Genomic DNA, 18,347 nt, shown 5'->3' on the forward strand with positions numbered 1-18,347 from the left:
GTTTACACTAGCGATTTTTGTGGCGAATTTTGCTGTGATTTTTTGCGATTTTGTCCATAATAAATAATGGTAAAGAATTTACTTGATGTAAAGTTTTTTTCAGGATACCAAGATTTTCCTAGAAGAAGTTCTCTTTTGAAGGATGAGACAAAAGATTTCATCAAATTGCAGCAAAAATTGCCAGTTTAGGGAGAGTTCAACCTTATTTAAGCACCAAAAAAAGATTGAACAATTTTCTAATAGACTTTAGGAATGCAGTTGAGTGCATTGATGTTTGTGGGTGGGTCTGTTTTTTTCCCCCCAGTGTTTCCACACGATGGATTATATCCATTGTAAATTAGCTGAAATCATGAGATATTCATAATTAGTAACATTGAAAATAACATTTTGTTTCTTTTGTTCTTTCAGTACTGGAGGAAATAACAGTCAAGATGAATAGGAGTATTTTTATTGGCTAGTTTTGGTCTCAACTCATAAGCTTAGGAAAACCATACTTGAGAGCTATTAAAATTACAAACATTTTAAGGAAGCTGAAAGACAAAATATAACATAGCTATAACTATTATAATAAAGCAATAACATGACACTGCTTTGAAAAAGTGGAACTTCTTGATATGATATGAGAAGCCACATGTGACGTATCTACTAAGATTTTCATGTTTAAAATTAGAAACCAATGATCACTTGTCAGCATTACAAGGTGTGGTCTCTGTTCACAATCATGGTCTAATTTTGGCATTGGGAGTCATTTGATTGGCTTTGTAAATCGCTGGGGGGTTAATTCCATCAATTTGTCATTTCTATTATTGGTTAAATTATAATGATTAAGTGGGCTGTAAAAAGAAAAACTTAAAAGAAAATTCTTTATTTACATTTTATGAAAATAAATATTTTACTTTAAAAATCAGCTTTAGAGTTCTCCTATTTTGCCACTGTCACCATACACTGAATCAAAATATGACAACCAATTTGAATTGCTATTGTTCTGGACTGACTAGCCTTGTTCACATGGAAACATAAAAGTGTTTTCACTTGTATGAGAGGCTGGCTAGTCGTTGCAGAACAATATTCATTCAAATTGTTTGTCAGATTTCAATTCAGTGTAAATGAGCAACTTTTTGTATTAAAATACAATTTGCAAAATGTTAAAGCTTTTTCAGAACAAAGCGCCACTTACTGAAAAACCAAGGACTTTGGGGGTCACTAAGTCGAAGCAAGGGCACAATAGACATTTTTAAGTAGCTTATCAAGAAACTTGAACAGGCACCCATCTCAGTAACATCTTTCAACCACTACCTATCTTTGTGGTTTGGTTATTAACCATAATAACCCAGATGTGCATATGTATGGCAAAGATCATGACATTTACAACATTGCAACAATAAGTTCAGTTATTATTAAACACTAAATCTATTCTATGGGCCCTTAGAAGATCTCATTGGGGGAATAAGTCAGAAATCAATACCTTATGTCTAGTAAGACCAAATGGAACAATGGGGTGGAGGCTGGCAGGTGTCATCAAAGGACAGGTTTTGGTTGCCATCCTTTATATCCCCAAATATTAAGTTGAACATTGAGAATCACCAAACATAATGGGCAGTAAGCCTATAAAATGTGCAGTCACCTATCTTGGTAATTCTCTTTAATCATTTACTAAGGCCATGGCTTGCTCTTGCAGTCTGCTCATGTTAAAGTCTTCACAAAGTTCAGCAGCCTTATGGACACGACAAAAACTGATGTTAGACAAATTACAAGGATAACAAGTTAGCGCTAACAACTTAACATTTATGAAATCTAGACAAGAATCAAAGTCTGTGTTTTTGACTCCTGAAAAATGCTTTTTTGACTGACAGAGGCACAAATCTTTACAACTTATCCATTTAGCATGCATGCTACATGGAAGATTTAATTATTATAAAAATTCACCTAAGTAAATACCTATAGGGGCTTTTCATCATCATGTGAGGGCAGCCATGTTAGATGGCAGGAACAATACAATCATTTCTGTTTTTAAGAAAGATATCTGTGACAAATTTCTTTCTTTGAAATATAATAAACTATTTGATTATTCTATTTCAAGAATAGCGTCAGTTCTACATGCTCGATTAAGGTTACAAGCCTGTGCATTAAATGAGTACTTGTTTCAAATCAGTTGTTCTTCCTCTCCCCGATGTAGATGTGGAATTGAAAAAGAATCAATTATGTATTTTTTCTTTAAATGTCCCTTATATGCTGATCAGAGAAATTCTCTTTTTACCTCAGCTGCATTGATTTGTGGTAGTTTGTGGCAAAACGTTTCTTCAAAAATGCAAAAACTTAGTTGGTTTTTATATGGCTGTAGAGACTTAGACTTTTAAAAAAATCATGAACTTTTCACTGAAGTACAAAAGTACATATTAGCTACAAACCGTTTTTTGTTCACCAAAGATTAATTATTTTTTCATTTACTGTTTTCATTATTTCGCTTTTGCTAGTTTAATTTTCCTTCTTTGTACTGTAAATATTATGGATATGAGCCCCCTCGTACAGCTTTTAGGGCAAATGTTTAGTCAAATATGTATAAATAAATTTAAAAAAATCATTTCTCACAAGAAAGAATTCAATTCCGAAGTGCAAAAAGACTTTATTGTTCTACCTGATCTAACCACAGGCAGCCCAAGCTGTATTATGGATGCCGGCACGTGATGGTGCAAAGCCTCTATTCAAATATCAAAAAATTAAAAATTAAACAAAACCAAAAACAAGAAAAACAAACCTTGGTGAAGTTGTTGGAAAAAATATTTTTTAATTAGTAAAAATTTTAAAGAAAGGAAAAAAGTCTTAATATTTAAGGAATTGTATACCTCTCTTAGGTGTTCGGCTTTTTTAGGCAGCATTTTCTGGTTTTCCTCAACTTTTTCTCTTTGTGGAAGAATGACATCTTCAAGAGATTTGTTTTCATTTTCAATCTAATAACATGAATATTGAAATCATCTGATTCAGCTTACATGTCATGGGCATTTTTAATAATTGTGTCCAGAAATAACCATGGATAATGGGAACTATACATTAAGTGAAAAAATGGAAAAGAGGGGGGAGAGGGGGGGGAGGTGATGGTTCAGTGTGGAATCAAACCCTCCTAATGAACCTTCCCCAATGCTGCCTGGCCCTAAACAAATCCCTTTTTTGATATAGCCTTTTTAGTTCAGGGAAGTGGTGAGAATTTTATCATTTGACTCTCGCCAAGGCAACCCAGGTTTGATTCCTGGATTCTGCATTATTATATGTAAGTAGAGTTGCTTTTTAGTTCTCTCCTGTGCTTCAAAGGGTTTTTCTACAGGTGCTCCACATTTTCTTCCCTTAAAGTGTAAATTCCATTTGGAATCCAGTGGAAGAAGAGCCATTCTGTGAAACCACAGTTAATTTCCATTTTGTTTATTTTCATTCATCCTTAGTTTCACAACAGAGGTTATGGCTATGGAAGAGGGTGGTTACACTATCCTCTAGACTTTGAGATTGAACAATCAACCTTGGTAAGGATTTGACAACCCAAGATCCAAGGGCTGGAAAACATGCTTGCCCTCTAATGCCCTGGGTGTAATAAATAATAATAATTAGAATTGACACTGTTGATTCACTGTACCTTTTCTAACATTCCCTTTAACTGATCTCTGTATGTACTTTTAACAGCCATTAGATGATCACGGCAGTCAGTGGACGGTTCCCCTGAAGGTCTCCTAGAAACAGAAATTCTCAGTTAGAGGAGACCCTCCCTATATAAGAAACAGTATACCCTACTGTCTTCCAATTCTTCTCTTGCCCATTTAAGGGAAAGATGAAAAAAGTAATTTGTATCTTCCACCTACAATGCCACTTATGCTCTCAAGAAAAACTTCCAACCACCACATCCTATTCATGCTTAGAGGGTGAAAAGAACTGGGGTTTCAAATGACTGGCACATTACTGTTCTTATCGCTGTATCATGAACACTCCTGCAAGGTTTTGATTACTTTTTGACAACTTCTTGGCAAATTTTTGACAAGTTTTAATGTGCTCTTTATAGCTAATGAATTAGACATCAGCACTTTACCTTCATGTTTCATAAGGAGGAGTTTGTACATCGATGTAACAATATCAAAGCATCAAAGTGAAGTGCCAAAACATGATTGGTTAGCAGTAAAGAGCACAAGAAAAACTTGTCAAAAAGTTGTCAAAAAGATGTTAGTTAATGCCCCAATAAAGCTTCTTGAACTCGCTTGGATCACCAAGAGACAATGGTTGAAGTTGAGACTGAACCTTATTCAAGTTCAACCTCAACTTGAAAACATTATTTGGTGGTCATCCAAGTGAATTCGGGAAAGGTCTATTAGTGCAGAAGTGCTAGAACAACTAGACACTTAAATTACACTTCTATCATGTCCTGCCAATACCTGTGTGTTAGCACACAGACTAGTACAAGTATGACTGCAGGTTTTCTATTTCTTTAAGGGGCTCTCAGCTATTTACCAGACTCCACTTGGTAGTTGCTAAGGAAAATAGAATGGTTGCTAACTTACAGTCAAAACAGCTCAAGCTTACCCTCCTAGGTTCCATCCATGGATTCATTATTCAAATAGTAAAATTTATTATTCTTTCTGAGAATACAAAGAATAGGAATCAAATTAATAACAAACTCATATCTCCAATTCTGATTATTATCTGTTATTATTTTGAATCCTGAGTCTTAATTCATGTTCTAGAAAAGAATAACAAATTTAATCATTCAAAAAATAAAATCATTAATGGCACCTAGTAGGGTAAGCTTGAGCTATTTTGACTGTAACAGTTCAAGGTAAGTAGCAGATCATATTTAAAATAATTGTGTTCTACAGCACGAGCTACATATATGGCAGCGTTGACCAATGTGCATGCACAGAACAACAAAATATGAAAAGATTATAAATCTTAACGTAATGAATATGATTTCCTAAAAAATCTTAATAAAGATAATATCCAATGTCTCTTCTATAAAGTTAAGCATGGTTTTTATTCTAAGTTTAGCATATGGGAAATATTTAGGTTTCAATTTTTCAACATGCCTTGGTAGCCTGCCTTTTCCACTGTTTTCACAAATAATGCTTAACTTTGTTTCAGTAGTAACCTTCACAGTTCCTTGAGCCATCTTGAAAGGTAGCTGTGCCTTTACATTGAAGCAAGGTGAACTAAACGGTGAGCTTGCAATGATAGAGACACGTGAATATATTGTCCAAGGAGTTAAAAAATGTCTCTATTGTTGCAAGTTCACTGTTCGTCTCACTTTGATGCAAAGGTATGGCAACATAAAAAAAATCTTTCCATATACTTATAATCCTTTACCTAAAACTGTGTCTGGTGAATGTGTAAGACCCCCCTTAACATATTTACCAGGCTGGTGTTGGTCTAGAGCTGTTTTCTTCAACTGCACGGTCCAATGTATCAAAAAAATATTCCAGGTCTTCTTGTTTAATCATCAAGCTAATTTCTGTCTACAGTAATAAAAATAGTTTATTAATTCGTCAACAAGCCTCTCTTGCAATTTAACCTGTTTTGATTCGTCACTAACTGTCAATCAATGGACCCCTTCTCAAAAGTATCTTGGATGCGAGGCTAACATTTTTCTCGCTGGAATTTGCAGCATTTCTTTTGTATTTCTATGTTAGCCTCTCATTCAAAGCAGCATAAACATGGTCTTGCAGGGTGGGTGCATGGGAAATGGAAATGTTTAAACTAATAGCGATCTCGAAGAGTGGTAAGTAAACATTCCAAGGATTTATAAAAAAAAGAAAAAAAAAGAAAAAACAAACCATAATCCAATAATGGGTGAGCAATAATTAAAATGCAACAATTTGCAGATGTAAAAAGGGCAAAAGAATAATATCTGCTAAATGAGGCGGCAGACCTTCAGCTGTTGCAAGGGGGTGCAAGGGGGAGGTGGGGTGCACGTGCAGCCCTCTTGGATCATCCCTGATACCATATCATGCATCACCATCTTCACTATGATATCCAAAACCACCCACCCAAACCCGTTATCATCATCAATGCTGCAACCATTAGCAGCAGCAGCCACAAGAATATCTGCGCAGAATACCGAAATATAGACTAAAATGTACCAAAATGGAGAGATGAACGAGAGGAGACAAATAAACCCACCTCTATGTTTGCCTTCAAATGATTCATGAGCTGCTCTGAAATGCTATCAAATGCCCCGGAGTTTGCCGTTCTTAGCTCCTTGAAACAATTCTTAAACTGTGAATGCCTGCGTATGAAGAAAATAAAAACAAGCAAGCTTAAGCTCAACTCATATTTTGACTTTCACAAAATACAAATCTTACAAAGGGACTTGAAAAATTTCTTCAACTTTCTACAAACCTTCCTGCCGACATTATTTTGTTCAAACACTTATCCATTATTTTTCTAAAAATTATCATCCTCTTCTCTTCTTTTCCTTCCTCTTGTTCTTCTTGCGTTGCACTAGTTTCTACTTCAGCCACTTTATCTGCTGAAATGTCAACTTCGTTACAAGCCGCCATTTTAATTGTTTTCCCGCGTAAAAATGACTTGTCGATAAAAGTTCGTTAACTTTCCGGAGAGCTTTCGATATTTTCCGAAATCGGGCTCGTGTCTGGTCGTGTATTCGTCATTTATGGGATATCTGAGTAGGCGAAGAAGCAGAAATATTTATAATTATTGTGATATATAGGGTATGCTGTAAAGACTGGAAAAGTAAGTAAAACTCGCTTGAATCTCAAGATTCAGAATGAATTATGTTTAAAAAAGCTTTGTTTTTATCTCCTACCAACTTGTACCACGATTAAATACGGCTATGTATATATAATTGCCACTAGTGTCAGCCATTTTTTTCCTAAAAGCTTAACATCTTACTGTTTAGGTTGTGGCAGGCTGCCTACATGCATGTTCCACATATCCGTTTGTATCATTTATTAATGTCTGGACATAAAATTGTCTAGTTGTTAAAAAATATATAACAAAAAAATAAATGAAATACCATAAATAAATATCTCCATAGACTATAAGAGTACAGAACCACTAACTGTGTACGACAAATCATATCCAGATAGCACTTGTAGGCCAGTCATTTTGAAAACAAATTTTAAGCTAATAAGCTTGTTCTTGTGTTATTTTCACTGCTTTGTCGAGAAGCAATACCTTCCTTATTGCTTCTCAAGTCACATTTTATAATGGTGTTTGGATTTTACAGGTGCCGCAGAGGGGGAGGGGGACTGGTGGGCTATATAGCCTTCTCAATAAATTTGCTGTCATGTTGAATTGCATATTTACTAATTTTATACACAAATACCAATTTATTTGGCTCTTCTCAGTAAATTAAGTAAAGTCTCAGTAAAACCATTAGACTTTTCTGATGATTACAAGACAGTGATAAATTTCCAAGGGCACAAAAACTTTAATGCAATAAATATGTTGCAGATGCCCCTCCATACACTGGAAATTGCATTTCTGAGGGTATCGATTTCAAAAATTCAGAACCCCCTAGCTGCTCCTGCATTTCGCGGCCATTAGCCCCCCAATCAGAATTCTGCTTTGCTGCCCCAGTGATTAAACTTATGAAAGCTTAAGCTTATTCATTTCCATAATGCTTTTTTCTATTCCATGGTAAGAGGGCAATCTTATATGATCTATGCTCAAGAGACTACAAAAACCATCTAAAATATGTTTCTTTATAAATAAATTGATTACTGGAATGTTTATCATATGCCTTTTTATTCACTAGTATATATGGGGAGTCAAGAAAATTCAAGGTCCCAAGAAAGTACCAGTCAGTCTGAAGAAATGTTGCACAGGATAAGTTACATTATTACTAGATCTTCCTCATCAACTACTGTCAGCTCAGTTCACAAAGAACAAGCAATAATGCCTATAAATGGAATAGTATTTGATTTGGATGGGACATTAACTATTCCAGTACTTAACTTCAAAGAACTACGAAAAAAACTTGGTTGCCCTCCTCTGCCAGTAGATATACTCGAATTTGTCAGATCAAAACCAGAAAATGAGAAAGCAAGACTATTGAAAGTAGTACAAGACTTTGAAGATGAAGGGAACAGAAATATGGTGCTTCAACCAGGTGTTCATAAGCTTTTAAAATTCTTAACAGATAATGGTATAAAGAGAGCCTTATTAACCAGAAATGAAAGGCCATGTGTTAATACATTTTTAGAAAAACTAGGAGACCCGTCAGAATATGGAGGACCTTTCTCTCATGTAAGTTAAATGATTCAATTAATAAATTTGTAATAAATCTGTACTGATGTGTGTTCATACAGTATACTCTGTATATTAGCCCCCTTTTATAATAATTATTATAACATAAGTACTTGTCAAAGGAAAAGTCCAGCATTCAAACTAGGAATTGCTAATCTACAGTGCGACTACTCCAACCGAAGCCACCTCAACAAATTTTTCACAAATTATCCAATAGTGTTCGAGTATTTAGACAATAGATTAGCGGCAAATTTTGAATTTAAATATTCTTCCGTTGTTCCAGTTGGTAAAACTAAATGATGAAGAACTGAGCTTGTAATATATTTTCTTCGCAAATTAGTGATTTGTGTCAACAAAGATATAGAAAAATAGTAATGTACCACTTCAAATACGACAGGAAAGCAAATTAGAGACCATATAAAACAGTCTTTATGATTACAGTTTGTTTCTCACTGTTAGATCTTATCACCATGTTGCTATGCAACAGCACGTTTATATTTGACAACAAAGGTGCCGGCAGTCTTCTAAGCCGTGTAAACCCATGAATATTTGTCCAATTTGTAGCAATTCTATTGTTCAGATTCCTACTTTTGATTGGCTAATTTGTAGAAAATTTGTCGAGGTGGCTTTGGTTGGAGTAGTTGCACTGTAGATGTTGTCACCTAATATCCTACAAAATCATGAAAACTCATGGCTTGTCAATAACAGATTAGTGCTAACTTTACCTAACATCCACCCTACTGGGTTTCACTTCACATCATTTCATGTCTGGTGTGTAATGGTGGTTAATGTTTAGCTGTCATTTTGAGCAGATAACAAGTCTCACCTGATTGAAACCCAGCAATCTTGATCACTATATCAATAATACAAGGGATATAATAAGAGGAGGGGAGACTCTGGAGTAAAAGTATCTCTTATTTTCAAGTATCCAATTTTCCACCCTGCGAGCAGAGAGTCTCTGCTCGCAGGGTACCAATTTTCAAAAATGCCCCTAAGAGATACCAAATGTCTTGTTTGGATGATATTTTACACCTAAGAGATAACTAAAAGATATGCTGAAATCCTAAATTTCAATTCCAACACCCTAAGAGATACCACATCACTGATTTTTACCTATAAGAGATACAATGAGGATACCAGATACTTTTACCCTGACTACCCCCCCCCCCCCCCTCGGGATTTTGCATACATATTGAACATTCATACAAGTTTTCATGCATTCATACAGGTTTTCATACATTCATACATTCATAGCAGCATTCATCTTGTTTTCCATCAAAAATTCTGATTTTTTTGAAACATGTTTTAACCCCCAGTTATTGACCAGAGATTTCACACCTTCAAAGCCACACCCTGCCCCTATCCATCACATCTGTAAAGAATGGGGAATAAAACCATGTAATGCTGTTATGGTTGGAGACCATTTTCATGATATAAACTGTGGCAAAAAAGCTGGCACTGGTATGTACCTTAATTCAATTTTAATTTATATATGTAAATTCAGAGTTCCAAAGTTAAACCATAGTTATTAACTATGGTTAAACCCAGAAATGTGACCTTGTACCGCTTAGGTTTGAATGCGCCAATCATTGAAGAACTGCAATACTGCAGGTCTATCTTTTCCCGAATTGATTTGAGTGATCACGAAACAGTGGGTTCAAGTCGAGGTTGGACTTCATAAAAAATTACAGTAAATGTATGAACACACCCAGTCCAACCACAACTTCGAGCTATTATTGTTTCATGATCACTCCAGTCAATAAAAGAAAAGCCTATTTAATTAACAAAAGCCTTTCAACAAGCATTTTACTAATATGAAGATTTTAATCCTCAGTGACGATACTACTTAACAATCCAAAGAATGGTGCCTGCAAAGAATCAGCTGATTTTAATGTCAACTCCTTGGAAGACATGATATCTTTACTAAAGAACAACTCAATGGTTGTTCAACGGGAAATTCCACTACCGGCACATGTACATGCCCAAGAGGGTACTGAGAAACACCAATGAAATGGCTTATAAATTCTGTCCTTGAAATATTCATACTTGCTAGTGTTATCCAGTCTATCTGTTACATGTTTGCCTGCCTCCCTTTACTGTCTCTCCAACACAAGAAAAGACTTTTAATTAATATGCCATCGTCATGTCGAAGTTGCATCTAAAATTGTCCTGCTTGCCTAGTACCATTAAAAAGAAAATTTTTTCTCAGAATATGCACAGATTTGCACACTAACCTTGCTTTTGTAAAATGATGACATAAAGCAAGTGGCCTTAATTTAGGGACTGGTCATGAAATAAGGAGAGGGGGGGGGGGGGGGGGGGAACTGGATTTAAAAGAGCTCTTTTTTGTTTGCTGGCCCAGCATAAAAAGAGGTTGAGAAATGATGACCCCTCAAGAAATGCAAATGATGTACAGTTTAATGTACAGTTTTATAGAGAGCTGACCCCTTTTAAGAAGTTTAAAATTGTGTCACCCACCCCCTGTTTTTACCTCACAACCCCCCCCCCCCCTTACTCCAGTCCCTTACTCAATTCTCACTTTCTATCATATTTTTCCTCCATAATTATTATTAAATCAAATTTATTATTTTATAAGTATTTTGATTTTTAATTATATGGATCAAACAGTTCTTTATCTCATTTGTTAAAATCCACAATGTAAATTATAATGATGCTTGAATAGCTTCCTAATTATCAACAAGGATCTATTTGATTGGATCAAAGTAGTTGCCAGTCATCTGACAATGTCAGAGGCTGAATTGTACGGTGGCCCATAACTATCACGGAGAAAAGAATTAACTCAAGGAGAAAAGAAATAACTCACGGAGAAAAGAATTAACTCACGGAGAAAAGAAATAACTCACGGAGAAAAGAATTAACTCACGGAGAAAAGAAATAACTCACGGAGAAAAGAAATAACTCACGGAGAAAAGAAATAACTCATTTGCATATTGATATTTCAAATGTTTATATCTCTGAAAAGAGAGTTCCACATACAAAAATACTGCAACCATGCTACTACATTGTTCACATATAAGTGATTTTGAAAATAATTTTTTTTCCTTGTATACACTTTAACTTTCTGCTTGAGGTTCCATTCAAAATTTCGAACTCCCCTTACGCCCCTCTATGAACACGTCCACTGCGTCTAGTAGATTCGGTTGACAACTGGAGCCTGAAGGCAGGTGTTTAAATTAAATACGTCATTCGTCGGTTTCGCGTTCCGTCTATCGACTGTTTTTCTTTTTTGGGGGTGGGGAGAGTGGAGTGTGATAGTCTTGTTCAGTAATGTTTCAAACTAATCGAATAACTACCTACCTGCCAAATAATTACATAATGACATTATCGAGATGTATTAAAAAGTCACACTGACCGAGAATAGTTTTAAGACAACTTCCTTAGTCATTTACCACAGCTTCCATAGTAGTTTCTTGGATAAAGAAAGACTCAGTGTCACAACAAACATGTGATCTCTGTAAAACAGCTGAGTTTTCATTTACCCGAAGGACTTCTTCAACGGGCTGACTAATCCCACAATAGGGCACAATACACGACTCAATACACGACTCGATAGCATAGTGGTTCTCTAGGAGGCCGTAGCCACAAAAATGCTTTCTCGTCCATATTAGGAACCCCATAAACAGGATTTTCAAACCACTCAAAACGAACTGAGTTTGGAAATCAAGAGAAACCTGTTCCTCCAGAAGGGAAACCGGTATCTGATAGCTATCAGCCAATCAACACGAAGGATTTTTTCATTAACCAATCAAAAGCGTCTGATAATGATGTCATAACTCACGAGTTCGTCAACTAGTTTATCACGTACGAAGAAATAGGTTATATTGATAAAGAAGCTAGAGATTTTTCAAATTTACTGTGGCATAACTGGGGCTGTTTGTGGCAATGATAGACTTTATTCTCTCAAGAAAATCTCTAGAAGAGAATATTTATTCTCTCATAGTTTATATTGCGGCAAAAGTCATCCCCATAGTCGGCTTCTTATGATGTTGGTTTCAAGACTGAAGGTGGAAGTCATTTTCAGGCGTAAGCTAAAAGTCCGCCACGTCTGTTGAAAACCTTTCACCTTGTTGCGCTCTTTAGCGTTTTCAATTTGCCAAACCGAGAAAAGTTACACCTTTAAAATCTCAAATTTAAGAACATGAATGATAAGGTAAGCTTTCCGATACGTTTTAAGCTTCAATCATTATAGTACTCGTGACTTGCCCGCCAGTAATTTATTGATGGCTGCGCCGGAGAATAGTCTATAAGATCATTTTTGTTTTTCTTTACAGAGATCTCTACCGAAAGCATTTCTGGCTGGTGCCTTGAGTGGCACTTGTTCTACTATCTTATTTCAACCGCTAGATTTGGTGAAGACACGAATCCAAGCTCAGGCAATCCCTACTACCGCCACAGGGTGAGTGTTGTACACATACAAACCTACAGAAAAAATCCTAAAAAGAGTCTTTGAAAACAGTCTTATAGTTAAATAACAAGAAATGCAAGTCTTGCATAAGCTTATGTTTTCTGAACTTGTGTTTTTAGAAATGGCGGTATGTTTTACACCTTTTATTCCGTGGTAAGAACTGATCACGTTTCTGGCTTATGGCGCGGACTAGTACCAGTAAGTAATATTGTACTCCTTTATTCTAATGCTACCGTGTATTTTAACCTCCTACTATATACTAGCTTGTAGCTTATATCAGAAGGACTAGATATTACTAATAATAAAGTGTTAAAGTGAATGCTGATTGCATGTAAAACTTATAATTGAAGCATTGCATCTCTTGCTGTGTACAGTCACAACAAAAAACTATCACGTACTTCTATACGACACTGGAATCTATGTCAATCTCTTTCCAACCTTAAATTTTCTTCGATTTGTGTTTCAGTCTATATACAGATGTGTACCAGGAGTAGCAATGTATTTCTGCTCCCTTCATGGACTAACTAGTTTGTTTGGGTAAGTTTCTTGAAAAAAAATGTCTAAACTAGTATGTTTTTGTGCCAAAACACAATAACAACCATTGCATAATCTTTATTATATAATTATCCATAAAATGCCTATATTTCTCCTTTTCGAAAAACTGATATTTTCACATGTGAAAATAGAAATAACATGTTATTTTCACATGTGAAAATAATGTTACCATGCTATTAGTTTATGAATAAAAACTTTTTATAATAATAAAAAGCTTATTAAGTTGATTTTATGGATAATTATATAATAAACAGAATATTACATGGGTGCTTGGATATACGAAATTTATCTTCTCGTGTTGAAAATCTCTCTTCGCTGCGCGCACTCGTGAGAGATCTTTTCAACACTTGAAGTTAAATTTCGTATCTCCGCGCGCTCATGTAATATCCTCTATATTAACACCCACATACCTGCCTTCGAGGCTAACAAAAACAATTAGTTGTTTTTGAGATATATATTGACCTTGTTTATCATTCTCATAGTACTGAAAACCCATCACCAATGCAATCGATTGCTCTTGGAGCATCTGCAAGATCTGTTGCTGGAATTTGTCTTTTGCCAATAACTGTAGTGAAAACAAGATACGAGGTATGAAACCTCTTTGTTTTTTAGTCTAAAGGTCCAAATGCATGGTGTGCACAAAAGTAGATGCCAAGAAATTGTGATGGCTACCTACTTTTCAGATTTCGTTAACACAGTGGAATGTTGCAGAAGCATAAACTGTTGTCTGCAACAATTGTGCCGTGTCCCTACACCTTATAATGATGATAATTATATTGTTTTACTCATAAGGTGCTTAACATCATGACTCTGGGAAGTCTGATTACCTATAGCGGTCACAATTCAATCATTTGGATCTAGAACACTCCATTATATTGGCACATGATTAACAAAGGCAACAAAGTTACATGAAGTATTGCCATAAGATATTGATGTACATGAATCAAGATTCTGGAAATTATTTTGCCAGCTAGGAATAATGAAAGTTGTACATGACAATGAGCTATTTTATTTTTCTAGAGTGGCAAATTTAATTACAAGAATATGCAAGATGCATTTGTATCAATATGGAGGAGTGAAGGTAGCAAAGGCTTATATAGTGGATTATTGGCAACAGTTGCAAGAGATGCTCCATTCTCTGGATTATACTTGATGTTCTACACACAGATTAAAAGAAGAGCAAGAGACTGTAAGTTTCAAATTGAAAATAAATGATGTACATTCATGGTTCATTTACATTCTGCGTACCCACTTCACATTGATCAACTTTCCCTCAGAGAAAAATATGACCTTGAGACTGGAACAGTTGCCCTGTGCTTCGTTGTCTGGCTGTGTTTCCAGCAGGGTTGGTTGTTGTAGTTTAGTGGTAACACATTGGACTAGAAAACTGAATGGTTTCAAGTTCTGCCAAGGGCATAGGATATTTTTTTCTCTTAATATTTGTGTCCAGGAAGTATTAATAAAGCCTAAATTTGAATTTTTTTCCTCTCATACAGTATTACAAGTAAGAGATCTGTCAAGTCGACAGAACTTCACCTGTGGGTTAATAGCTGGATTTCTGTCATCAATTGTCACTCAGCCAGCTGATGTTGTCAAAACTAGGCTTCAACTCAACCCATACAAGTATGCAAGCAATAAAGATGCAGTGCTTTGTATCTTGAAGGTCAGTCAGAAACTATTTGATCTATATTTTTATTCATTGGTGTTAATATTGTCAACATGTACAATAGGCTTTTTCCAACAACAGGTCATGTGACCCTACCCCCGTAAAAAGAGACACTGTGTCAAAATGAACACCAGATATCAAAAGAGCACCTTGATATTAGTAAGAAGGCAAAGTTTCAGCTTCAGTTTCAGGCCATATTGCACTAAAAATTTCATTTTATTTCTTTGTTTCAAATGGATTTGTCCCATGAGAAATTAATTATTACATTAATCTAGAGCAATGTTTGATAGTGCCTTTAAAATGGCTTGTTGACCGAGCGTTACAGGTTGAAAATGATAGCCGAGTCTTGACAGAACAGAAAAGCTATACTGCCCTGCTAAAATCGATATTGCCCTCTTAAAATTTGAAAACTGTAGTTATTGATGCTGATAACCAATATTATTTTTTCTTGATCATAGGATAATGGCGTGGAGGGTTTGTTTAGGGGACTTATTCCAAGAACCATCAGAAGAGCATTTATGGCTGCAATGGCGTGGACTGTTTATGAAGAGGTAAAAATCCCTTCCTAGTATTGTTCTGTTACACTATTGTCAGATATCTCATTTAGTCTTGGCATGTAATGCTAAGCCACTCCCTCTCTGCTTTCTGATAATAAGTTTGTAATCATTATGAATCATTTGTGTGACCAAGTGTTTTATACTCTAGGTAATGCGTTACTTCCAACTGAAGAGCCAATGATAAATTCCTATTATTGAAGCGAATATCTATATGTACTAACTCAAGAGTAAGCTTGTCAACTCTAAGAAAAGAGAAATGGTTCACTCGGTGCTTTTCAAGAAGAAGAAAAATGTGATAAGCAAAAACAACATTCGATAACAATGGCAAATGAAAAATAACTGGACAGAAAGCAGAAAATGGTATGGAACAGAACCAAAGTAGAAAAAAACAAGCTTTTGGTACACTGATTTCAAGAAGACCATTCTACTAAATATTACAGTATAAAAGAGAAAGAGGAAAATGAATACTTGCAAACCTCCAACTGATAACACCAGGATTGCAACTCGCATTGACAGTTGGTGGTCTTCAAGATGTATCGACTTTTATTTCAAAAGTTTATCAGCATTATTTAAATGATTTATAAGGCTGCATGTGCAAAAAATGGTCTGAATAGAGTATGCAAATGTGATGTCACGAAAAAATAGATTTTGGCTTTAATTATTTTCAATCTCTAATTTCTATAGACAATATAAAAGACGTTTGCGTACCAAATTTGACGAGAATCAGCAAATATCAGAAATTTTAGAAAAATTTAGTAGAAAACATTTTACTGTTGTTCTATTCTAACTGTAAATTATATACTTTTATTTTTTCTCGCTTTCATCATTTCATCTCCTTGAATAGCTTTTATAGACTTTCAATATATGTAACTCGAATTCTATCATTTTCGATACATAATCTGATTGGTTTAGAGTAAAGTCATTAAACCCGTGAAATAGATATTAGACTAACACACTTTAGTAGACCTTAATTTCATTGTTTTCTTTTGCGTCTATTTGGCTATTACACGTTGGCTAATAATTTTTAATTCACGGGTTAAATGCCTTCATTCTACAAACTTGAGTGTTGTAATTAGGGTAACAAAAGAAAACAATGGAATTGGGGTCTACTAATGCATATTAGTCTAATATCTTTTTCACATGTTTAATTCCTTCACTCTATCTATGACAGTCTAGTGTTATAATCAAATTACATACTGTATAGATTGTAAATAGAGGCTAAATGAAATCTTTAGGATTCATCAGCATTTATGAAATATAAAAATGCACACAAATTCATGTTACATATTAGGTAAATTTTGATACGTATTTATGGTGGGTACAAGATTAAAGGTTAAAAAGAAAGGTTATATATTTTGTACTGAATAAAATTAATAAGTGCAAACGATATATCCGTGAAATACTAATTACCTAATGGTTCAAAATAGTGCTAGTTAAACAAAAGGAAACATAGAATAAGCATAAAATAGTGTTAGTTAGTATAACTTAGTAATATTTCATGGATATATTGCACTCTACAGTCGTAGCATGATTATAGAGTACAAACACTAAATGTGTGCAACATGAATATCACTAAATAGTGTTATCTTAAGCTAATTCTATTTTCTTTTGTTTAATTAGTGCAATTTACTACCAAATAGCGATAACCATTGTACACATTTAGTATTTGTACTCTATCTTGATAAGTGTTAATCATGCCTAGGATAAGTAATTGAAAGAAGAGAAGAAAGCCAAAGGGAATATATCCTAGTGCAAAAGAGGAAATGTCTTTCCGTCCACTACATTGTTAAGCCCTTAGGCAATTTAAATTCCTAACCCCCTGGTCAGGGCAGGGAAACTATCAAGTTATCTAGCACTAAACATTTTGTTGCATTCATGCAGTCAAGGTGAACAAAAAATGTTTAAAGGCCTTGGACACAAAACGAGAGATTTTCAGCATTGATTCTAAATGAAGTAAATAGCTGAAAGGTAAAATATTTTTATATGGTTTGAGTGATGCATCTTGGATTTATCAAGGTTTATGCTTAAGGACATATATTGTTTGCACTCTATAGAGTGACCACAGTAAATCTGTGAAACACAATTACTAAATAGTACAAAATAGTGCTAGTTAAACAATAGAAAACAATGGAATTTGCATGAAATTGTACTATTTAGTATTACTAAACTTTGACGGATTTACTGTGGTCACTCTATTGTTTGCACTCTAAAACTATTACAGATATCTAATTTATGTCAACAACCCACTTTCAGGACACCTGAAAGTTGTATTAAAAACATCTAAATATTTTATTAGCATTTTTTAGTACAGAGTGCATGACATAACTATTTCCATGAAACAAAACCAATAAAAGATGTTCTGACTAATTTTAGTCATTTTGTATGAAAATGTGGATATTACTGGAGCAGAAAATTTGGGGGAAAAGCAAAGACCTCCACATAAATTCAACAACAAATATTAGTTAATAACTTAATACTAAATACTAGATAATTATTAAAGTAATTCACAAATATACTATGGCATGCACTCGAACATATTTTCACATCTTACCTAGATTCTGTTTTCTTATTCAACTTTTTAATAAATACTGTTATAATTTCTTTGTGTTTATAAAGAACCTGCCTGTTCTCACATGAAACTAATGTTTACAAAAAAAAATCAATTTTAACTTGTTTATAGAAAATCAATAATATCCTGAATCTAGAGACAGAAATGCAGCTTCAGAAATGGGAGAAAAAAGCAAAAAAGGAGTGATCACTTCTGGAACAATTTTAAACCCCTCTCAATGTGCATTGACATATTGCATATTGTTTCCCATATTTGCAGATTATGTCATCCCCTTTGGAAATGGATGCTTGTTTTTCAGTACTGATGATCATATTACTGTATCTTCTCAATAGAGTA

At 34.7% G+C, this 18,347-nt stretch overlaps 4 protein-coding genes across 5 annotated transcripts in view; 3 read left to right on the forward strand and 1 right to left on the reverse strand.

Annotated features, from left to right (window-relative positions):
• LOC116307928 (phosphatidylinositol 3-kinase catalytic subunit type 3) overlaps positions 1-907 on the forward strand; it is a 30,175-nt gene extending 29,268 nt beyond the window's left edge. Inside the window, exon 29 of the mRNA XM_031718254.2 lies at positions 409-907. Coding sequence (XP_031574114.1) covers positions 409-423 — 15 coding nt within the window. The 3' untranslated portion in view covers positions 424-907. The remainder of the gene's footprint in view (positions 1-408) is intronic.
• LOC116307933 (polyamine-modulated factor 1) lies at positions 433-11,927 on the reverse strand. Of its 2 annotated transcripts, none has more exons than XM_031718264.2 (7): positions 11,612-11,927; positions 6,367-6,649; positions 6,148-6,253; positions 5,383-5,483; positions 3,623-3,716; positions 2,844-2,948; positions 433-1,714 (listed from the first exon to the last, which is right to left on the reverse strand). In XM_031718264.2, the coding sequence occupies exons 2-7, from the start codon at positions 6,525-6,527 to the stop codon at positions 1,643-1,645; spliced, it is 639 nt and encodes a 212-aa protein (XP_031574124.1). In that variant the 5' UTR covers positions 6,528-6,649; positions 11,612-11,927; the 3' UTR covers positions 433-1,642. The 2 variants fall into 2 exon arrangements, with proteins under 2 accessions (XP_031574124.1, XP_031574122.1); XM_031718262.2 differs by having other exon boundaries at positions 11,557-11,927.
• On the forward strand, positions 6,655-10,449 carry LOC116307931 (uncharacterized). The gene is made up of 4 exons (XM_031718260.2): positions 6,655-6,720; positions 7,748-8,238; positions 9,555-9,699; positions 10,073-10,449. The coding sequence occupies exons 2-4, from the start codon at positions 7,753-7,755 to the stop codon at positions 10,246-10,248; spliced, it is 807 nt and encodes a 268-aa protein (XP_031574120.1). The 5' UTR covers positions 6,655-6,720; positions 7,748-7,752; the 3' UTR covers positions 10,249-10,449.
• A 150-nt stretch (positions 11,928-12,077) lies between the features above and the next one.
• Positions 12,078-17,809, forward strand: LOC116307929 (mitochondrial glycine transporter). The gene is made up of 9 exons (XM_031718257.2): positions 12,078-12,409; positions 12,531-12,655; positions 12,784-12,862; positions 13,131-13,201; positions 13,702-13,807; positions 14,240-14,408; positions 14,716-14,882; positions 15,344-15,436; positions 15,591-17,809. Exons 1-9 carry the CDS (start codon positions 12,398-12,400, stop codon positions 15,621-15,623), a joined length of 855 nt encoding a protein of 284 aa, XP_031574117.1. The 5' UTR covers positions 12,078-12,397; the 3' UTR covers positions 15,624-17,809.
• Positions 17,810-18,347: the final 538 nt, after the last annotated feature.

This window comes from Actinia tenebrosa, unplaced genomic scaffold, assembly GCF_029948245.1.
Source record: "Actinia tenebrosa isolate PJP-AT-01 unplaced genomic scaffold, QUT_ActTen_1.0 PGA_scaffold5__44_contigs__length_20552954, whole genome shotgun sequence".
In the NCBI taxonomy this organism is placed as follows: Eukaryota; Metazoa; Cnidaria; class Anthozoa; order Actiniaria; family Actiniidae; genus Actinia; species Actinia tenebrosa.